This window comes from Crocodylus porosus, unplaced genomic scaffold (genome assembly GCF_001723895.1).
Source record: "Crocodylus porosus isolate Cpor-Errol unplaced genomic scaffold, CroPor_comp1, whole genome shotgun sequence".
Classification (NCBI taxonomy): domain Eukaryota; kingdom Metazoa; phylum Chordata; order Crocodylia; family Crocodylidae; genus Crocodylus; species Crocodylus porosus.
Window position 1 is genome coordinate 10,738,243 of NW_017728918.1, and position 8,524 is coordinate 10,746,766.

General features: G+C 57.8%; 1 protein-coding gene across 7 annotated transcripts in view; it reads right to left on the bottom strand.

Moving 5' to 3' along the window:
* Positions 1-8,524, bottom strand: part of PTK2B (protein tyrosine kinase 2 beta) — a 70,147-nt gene that overhangs the window by 23,500 nt on the left and 38,123 nt on the right. For all 7 annotated transcript variants that reach the window (XM_019537270.1, XM_019537268.1, XM_019537266.1 and 4 more), the window contains exons 10-19: positions 8,361-8,462; positions 7,854-7,971; positions 7,530-7,569; positions 7,213-7,259; positions 6,587-6,640; positions 3,546-3,643; positions 3,359-3,443; positions 2,938-3,038; positions 2,445-2,560; positions 1,644-1,744 (exon numbers count right to left, since the gene is read on the bottom strand). In XM_019537270.1, the coding sequence (XP_019392815.1) occupies positions 1,644-1,744; positions 2,445-2,560; positions 2,938-3,038; positions 3,359-3,443; positions 3,546-3,643; positions 6,587-6,640; positions 7,213-7,259; positions 7,530-7,569; positions 7,854-7,971; positions 8,361-8,462 (862 nt within the window). The remainder of the gene's footprint in view (positions 1-1,643; positions 1,745-2,444; positions 2,561-2,937; positions 3,039-3,358; positions 3,444-3,545; positions 3,644-6,586; positions 6,641-7,212; positions 7,260-7,529; positions 7,570-7,853; positions 7,972-8,360; positions 8,463-8,524) is intronic.

The window sequence follows — 8,524 nt, forward strand, 5'->3', positions numbered from 1 at the left end:
TGCATCCTTCCAGTGTGCCCACGTCCCCCCACATCTTAGTGTCATCAGCAAATTTGAACAGGTGCTTTTTACCCCCCCATCCAGACCGAGCCCTGGGGGACCCCACTGCCCACGTCCTTCCAGGTTGAGAAGGACCTACCCACTACCACCCTCTGGGTGCGGCCCTCCAGCCAGTTGGCGACCCATAATGGTAAGTAATACTTATTTTAGTACTGAAATACAAAAGGTATATGAATGCTAAGACAATATCATGCTAAGTAATACCAGTTTCATGCTGAAATATGAATGGTAAAATGACAATATGATGGTAAGTAATAACACTTTTAGGACTGAAACACGAAAGGTATATGAATGCAAAGACAATACTGGTAAAAACCTATTAAACTAAACAATCCAATGCTCATTACTAACACAATGTTTAATACTTGAAATAGAGATGAATCTTAAATGTCCAAAGTCCTCAACTTCTTTACCAGGGGGCCAAGCTGTCAGCCAAAAGGCCTTCCTACTGAGGCCTGAAATCTGCGTTGCAAAGAAGTGTTTATTTTGGTGTATTGGCATGTGGGCCATTCAGCCAGAGTCCAAGACTGAAGAGCAAAGATTTGGCGACAAACTTGGATGTTTCTCCCTGATTTCCCAAAAGTGTGCTAGGAAATATAGAAAAAACGCAGGTGACAAAGGAGGCTGGGCAAGCTGGAGCTGGAGAGAGAGCAAAGGTCCCAGGGCAGAAGGTCCCAGAGTGCACAGGGGAAAAAAGGAAAGGCCCTGGGGAGGATGGAAAAGCAATAGAGACGCTGGCACTCAAATCCCCCTTTTCTTCTAACATAGGCCATAGATTCAACTGGTATATGAATGACAAGTCAATATAATGATAAGTAATACTAATTTTAGTGCTGAGATCCAAAAGGCGTACGAATGCTCAGACAAAAGAGGTAACCCTATCAAGCCAAACAGTCAACGTTCAAGCCCTTGCAAGAAAACACTCCCTCCCGGGGAAGGCAGGGGCTGAGACCGGGATCTCGAAGGCGCAACCCTTGTGAAGCCGCCGCAGGCCTGGCTGCAGGGCTCCTCTCAAGAGAGCACGACCCCCTAAGTCTGCTTCTTGGGGAGGTCCCGAGAAAGAGCTTTCCCCTCTCCCTTGAAAAGGGGCGTTTGATCCATTTGCGACGGTGCCTAATAGGGTTTTGTATTAATTTTTTTTAATTAATATATTTTGTGTGCCAGGTCCAATTAGCCAAATGGGTTCCATTGATGGATCAGGACGCAATGGTTCCAAAACCATATTGACTGAGCAGGCCCAACTGATCTAAACACCACGCCCTGGGACTTCAGATACTCCCAAATTCATCGGCAGGCATCCTACATGCCCAGAGGTCTTGGGATTCGGATGCCCCCAGTTGATCGTAGCCCACCAGAGGAGATTATATATTTCCTCCTCCATACGGACTCTGAAGACTGTGGTCAGCGAGCTTACCTGGCTTGCGAACAGCAGATTTTTAATAGTCTCTATAGCTTTGGTCCGACTGCAGCGTACATCTTCGGCCCCTAGCCCTGTTGCTCTCCTCACGGCTTTCCCCACACCGGACACCTTCCCCGTGACTTCACGGGGCTTTGGTCCACGGCCCGTCCTCCCTGGCCCTCACCTTTGTAATACTCATCATCCTCAATGTACCGGGAGAGGCCGAAGTCCCCCAGCTTCACGCACTCGGACGAAGCCACCAGGACATTCCTCACAGCGATGTCCCTGCAGACAATAAGGAGGGCCGGTCACTCCCTGGGATGGGGAGCCAGGCATCGGGGTCTTCCCTTGACACAACCCCCCTGGGGTTATCAGCTCTGCGATCGGGCGACTGTAACCCTTGTCTGATCAGGAGCAGGGGGCTGGGAAACCCACCGGGGCTCTGATTCTGCAGGGAAAAGCAGGAGTGAGGAACTGGACCATAGCAAAGTGGGGCTGGAAGGGACCTCGAGGAGGTCACAAGCAGTCCAGCCCCCTGCTCAAGCCCTGAACAACCACCTGTCCAACCTGCTCTTGGAAAAGGCTGCCAAGGATGCAGATCCCGCAGCTTCCCTTGCTAGTCTGCTCCAAGGCTGCACCCTGCTCAAACTCAAAAAGGCCCTCCTCGTCTCCAGCCTAAACCTCCCCTGCTGCAGCTCGAGGCCGTTGCTCTTAGCTGCGTCCCCTGAGGCTGCAGAGGAAAGTCCAGCTCCATCCTCTCCGTCACTGCCCTTCAGGGATGCGAAGACCTCCGTCTGTTATCAACAGTTATTTGAAAACTGTTGTCAAACTCCCCTCTCCAGACAACAGCAGAAAAGTATTGACCCTTACCCCACCTGGCCCCACCGGGAGGGCAGCATCGCCAGGGGTGGACATCTGGACGTGGCCCCGCTCCTGCCAGCTGCAGGCAGAGCCCCTCCGAGCCCCGCGAAGCCCCGTCCCTCACCTGTGCACACAGTTGATGGCCTCCAGGTAAGCCAGGGCCTTGCCGATCTGCAGCACGTACAGGATGAGCGTCAGCACCTTCAGCGAGTTCTTGTTGTGCTCCAGGTACTGCCCCAGCTGCAGGGTGGGGGCACGGTGAGGCCAGCAGTGCTGGAAGGGGCCGTGGGCAGGGCAGGGAAGAGGTCGGACGCGTGGCCGGGGATACTGGAGGGAGACCAGACCCTGCCGGGGCAATAGGCCAGAGCCCCAGTGCCTTCCAGCCCTACCCTGGTCTCTTGAGAGAGCAGAGGATCATGGGAACACAACCCTATGGGCATAGATGGGGAGGGGAAACTGAGGCACAAAAAGTCTGTGCGGTCCTTGCAGTGGAGGGAAACCACTGTGACCACTCAGCCATGCTCCCTCCATCCGAGGGAGGTGGTTGAGGGGTAACCCTTGTCCCAGGTAACCCTGGAGGGGTCCTCAAGAGAGCCCCCCCAGTACCCCCAGCTCACCTCCCCATAGGGGTACAGCTCCATGATGATCCAGATGGGCTCCTCCTCCGTGATGCCGATGAGCCTCACAATATGGGGGTGGTCCAGCTTCTTCATCAGCACTGCGAACGAGAGCCCCCCCACAAGGGCTCAGGCATGGGCACCCCTCTGGGACCATCCCAGACCCTCCGCAGTAGAAGCAGGAGAGGTCACGCAGCCAGCCAGCCCTAGGGTCCCGCAGCGGAGGCAGAACAGCCCTGGGGTCCAGTCACGTGCTAGAGGAGCTGGTTGGGCTCATTTCTTGCCCTACAGCCAGGCTGCGGGCTACTGACCTCCCCCCGGCCCCCCCAGATTCCCTGGCTCCAGCTTCTCTACCAGCTCACCCCACCCCATCCTCTGCCACCAGCCAGGGCCTGTGGGGTGGACCTAGGGCTCTGCCTACCCGCTTCGCTCATGAACTTCTCCTTGTTCTCAGGGCTGCAGTCATTCTTGCAGGTCTTCACAGCCACATTGATCCGCTCCCCTTTCTGGAAGGAGAAGCTGGGTCAGAGGGGGCCACGCTGCCCCTACGCCATGCCCCCGGCATCCTGCACTTGCTGGGGGCAGCTGGGAAGGCTGAGCCGACTCACCGGGTTGGTATAGATGCCTTCGTACACCTCCCCGAAGAAGCCCTCACCTAGGATCCTGCCCAGAGTGATGTCCTCCCGGGAGATCCCATACTGCTGGACTGCGGGGACAGAGAGCACAGGACAAGAGGGCTCAGCACAGCCAGCCAGGCTCCCCAGTAAGAACTGGGGGGGTCCCATCTTATCCTAGGGTGCCAGGACACTATGGGTTAACTGTGTCATTGGAGGGGGGGGTGAGGTCATACCCCTTATGGACTGAGGGTGGTGTTACTGGTTACCTTTAAAGCATTGCAGCAGCATTTCTGGGAGTGTTGATGCATTAAAGGGTGTTAAATTGTGCTAAGTACTCTCTAAGTGGCTTAAAGTTACTCCACTTTGAGTGTGGATTATCTTTGCGCTGTCCTACCTAGCTCAAGCTAGGGTGTTGTCAGTCTGCTCTGTGGAGACGTAGGGCCCCTATACACGTGCAGGGAGCCTGCTCCAATGCCCTGGAAATCCGATTAATCGAGTCTGGTGGAGCGTGGATATTGATGTGCTCCGGCAGCCTCGTGCCCCACATGGATCAGCATTGCCACGCATCTCCGCACGCCAAAATGGCAGTGGGGCACTTTGAAATAAAACACATCCACTGAGCTTTACTTAAAAGTGCCCTACCATCATTTTTTTTTCAGTGCAGGAAGACGTGGTGATGCTGATACATGGGACGTGCGGGCACTTTTAATTAGTGCAGTTTGCTAATTAAAATGCCCAACACTGTGTGCAGGAACATGTGTAAAAAATGCCCCAACTAATCACTTTATAGTCATAGAGTCCTTCTATGATTGTGGTTGTGGGGCTGGGGGACAGGACTGGTGAAGAAGTGGGGCTGGCAGGGAGCTTCAGAGGTCACATCTAGTCCAAACCCTGCCTGAGGCAGGATCAGCCCTGTGCAAACCAGCGCAGACACACCCAGTGTCCGACCTCTGAGCAACACGACACAGTCAGCCCTAACACAGGCCCAGGCATGACACCAATCCTGTCCCAGGGTGAGCGGGGGGACAACACCGACTAATCTCATGCTTCTACAAAAGATTGCTAATATATACCCAAAGCATCCCAGGCCGAGGGAGGGCCATGCTACAGACGGAGGCAACCCCCCGCCCTGGTCTGTACCAATCAGACCGGGGGGAAATCCCTTTCTGACCCCAAATGCAGCATCGGTCTGACCCTGAGCGGAGGGGCAAGACCCTCCAGTCAGGACCCTGTGGGGTTGGACCCAGCAGGAGCATTGGCACAGCCCGGTCCCCATCCCCAGCCCGGGCTGCAGCAGCACCTTGTGCCTCTGCTGGAGGCTTAAACCCCCCCAGACATGTAGCAGAAATGTGGGGAGGGGGCAACTAGCAAAGCCCATAAGCCTGGGAGCTCCCCATTGCAGAGCACAGACATTGTTGCACCTAGAGCGCCCCCCACCAGTGTCTGTCCCCCCTCTCCTTGACACCTCCAGGGATGCAGAGGCTGCCCCTTCCCCGGCGTCTCCCTGCTCTGCCAGTGCAGACGTGTTTTCTGAGATCCAGCCTAAACCTACTCGGCTGCCGCTTTAAGCCACTGATCCACGTCCCGCTCTCTGCAGCGCGAGAGAACGGCTGCTTTCCCTCCTCTTTACGGCAGCCCTTCAGGTAGTCAGAGACTGATGTCCCAGTCCTCCAGCATCCCAGGATGCATAGCGCCCAACCCCTATCCCTGAGAAAATTTCCACCCTCCCCAGGGGTGGTGTGGGTCCCAAGCCAATACCCCCACCTGCCCCCCTCTCTGTGGATATGACCACAGCCCGCATGGCACCATGTTGCCACTTCCAAGGATCCCAGGAGACCGGATCCAGGCCTGTGATTTAGCATGGTTTAACAGTAATAAGAGCAGCCCGAGTCACCACCACAGCTATGGGGGCAGCATGCAGACAGCCCTGCAGCAATCGGGTATAAGCTCCAGGCTGAACTGAGCTTGCTGGAGACTCCTACCCTCGAATTGGCTGCCACAAAGCTGCTGTGGCCCTGGGGCCAAGGAATAAAAGGGGTTAGGGCAGCCTCTGTGCACCAACCTCAAGCAAGTCTGGGTGTGATGGAGGGAGCAGGGTGGGAAAACCCTGTAGCCAAAGCCCTGTTGCAGGCAAGGCAGAGAAGGGCCTGGGAGTGACAAGGGGCAAGAAGCTGGACAGGAGCCGGCAGTGCGCCTTGGTGCCAGGAAGGCGACCGGCATCCAGGGCTGCGTTGGGAGGAGCGGTGCCAGCAGATGGAGGGCAGTGATTCTTCCCCTCTGTTCAGCCCTGGGGAGGCCACATCTGGAGTCCTGTGTCCAGTTGTGGGCCCCCACAACAGAGAGGAGGTGGACACGTTGGAGAGAGTCCAGCGGAGGGCAATGGAAATGGCTGGGGGCTGGGGGACAGGACTGGCGAGGAGAGGCTGAGGGAAATGGGCTGACTGAGTCTGCAGAAGAGGAGACCGAGGGGGTTGAACAGCAGCCTTCATCCCCCTGCAGGGGGGCTGCACAGAGGATGGAGCTGGGCTGGTCTCAGTGGGGGCAGGTGGCAGGACAAGGAGCAATGGGCTCAAGCTGCAGCAAGGGAAGTTGAGGTTGGATATGAGAAAAATCTTCCTCATGAGGTTGGTAGTAAAGCACTGGAACAGGTTACCCAGAGGTGGGGGATCTCCATCCTTGGAGGTGTTGAAGCCCCGGGTAGACAAAGCCTTGGCTGGGATGATGTAGCTGGGGCTGGTCCTGCTTGGAGCAGGGGTTGGACTAGACGTGACCTCCTGAGCTCCCTGCCACCCTCATTTTCTCTGATCGTACTCTGTTGTCTCTCATCCTACAGGGAAGCACTGTTCCTAGGGTGGCCGACAGCCCAGTTCACCCTTCCCGCGACATGGAAGGGGAGATACCCTGGCCCGGGGCACAGCCCTAGAGCAGCCAGCTCCTCTCCCTTGCAGCTGGGATGTGTCCCACCATCAACCAGGTTCTGGCAGACCCACGGGCAAAGGTTGCAGGCCCCGACGAGTAGGCAGGGCACCTACCTCCAGACCTGGGTCTCAAACCTTCGTCGGGGATCTCAGCATAGATTTCCGAGTCTAGGGCAAGAAGCGCATTTTAGGCAGCCGTAAGATCAAAGCCCCATGTGCAGGTTGCTGCTTGTAAAAAACACCAGAGCCCCAGCCCCTGGGCTCCCATCCAAATATCCTCCCGCAAGGGGCTGCTCCGAGGGTCCCAGCTCAGAGCCCCCCATCCCAGCCTGCTGCAGCCTTTCAAGCAGCCACCCCAGCCAGGCTTGCACTTCTTGATGTGCTCAGCAAGGGAGAGGTGGGCTGTCCAGGTCAAGGGGTGCTGCCTGGCCGTGCCCCGCACTAGATCTGCAGGGGAAGGCACCATGGAGGCAGACGGGACCAAGCCCAAGGCTGCGCTAAGAAGGGCTGCACAGGCAGGACTGCTGGCCCCCGGGGCAGACGGGCAATAGGAGAGACCCAAAGTGGAAAGCTTTGCGCGTGCACGTGTGTATGGCTGGTCCCTGTTAAAAAAGGAGCCGAGGTCCTGTCTCTGTTGCCAGCCACAAAGCTCCTGTCCCTCATCTCCTTCTGTGAGCCGCCTGGTTGCCTCGCCGGGCCCTGGCTGCACTTGGGATGGGGGAGAAGAGGGCGAGACTCACCGATGCTCATGCTCTCAGTCAGGGTGGACCGCCTGTCCTCGACGTCCCTAAGCAACGGGGAACGATGCAGCTCAGAGTTCGTCCAGCCCCTGTCTGCCCCTCCACCTCCCCACCCATCCCCCGTCGCCTTCCTCCATCAAGGGGGTTTCCTGCGTGGGCATCTCTGTGGGACCCAGACCCCCGCTCAGCTGCCCTGTGCTCATGGGGGGCTCTGATGGCCGCACGCGGTGAGAGCCTGGGGTCTTCTGGAAGAGGAAGCGGCTCCTTGGCATTGCAAGCTGCTTGTGGACATCCCGTGGATGGCGATGACTACTTACTGCATGGGGATCTGGGGCAGGCTGATCCTCTTCTCAGTCTCTGTGGGGAACAGCAGGGAGAAGGGGTTTTGCTGAGCATCTTTATCGATCAGGCCCTGCGTGCCTGTCAAGCAGAGGCGCCACGACACTGTTACACGCGGGCGGCCAGGCTCCAGCGCAGACCACGAGTGCCATGAGTGCGACGGGTCTCGCACAGGACTGACGTGCACCCCACGCTTGGGGGGGACGGGGCTGGGAGGCTCAGGGAAAGGAGCAACGGGCTGAGGCTCTCCGCAGGGACCGAGCGGTGCCGGCAGGGAGCAGAGGAGCTTGGGGACGTCTCACCTTTCTTGGGGCGGACGATGAGGGAGGTCTCCGGGTCTCCCTGCAGGCGGCAGTAGCCGTCGATGAGGTCGGCCATGTTCTCCGCCTCGGCCAGGGAGGAGGTTTTAATGGTCAGGGACTGCGGAGCGAGGAAATCCAGGTGAGTGTCTAGACATGGGCACGCTGACATGGCTAGAGGTGACCCTAAAATGAGACCAACTACCCGCCCCCCGGCTCTGACCCCCAGGGGCATCCAAGCTGGACCAGCAGCCGGGGTCACCGCCCAGATGCCCGGGATCGGCTGCTCGCTCTCCCCAGCAAAGGGAAGGGGGTGGGACCAGTAACAGGGCTCGCTGTTCCGGCCGGGTTCGGGACCCCAGTCCCGAAGGTTTCCCTGCTCCCGTCATCCCAGTGCCATCCCCAGGCGCTTCGGGAGAGCTCTCCGCTTCTCTCCCCTCCGCTTCCACCTTTTCTCCAGGCTTCACACCCCGCAGAGAGCCCTGCTCAGGGCACGGCACTCCTGCTTACCTGGGGGGTCCCAGAGAGCCCCAGCTGCAGCACGGCTGTGCCCTCCTCCATGCTGGAGCACTTGATGGACTTGATCTGCTTGAATTCGGCGAGGCAGGTGGGCTGCAAAGGACCCGTCGCCCCGGCAGAGTCAGAAGATACAGAGGAACTTAGGTACCCCCCCC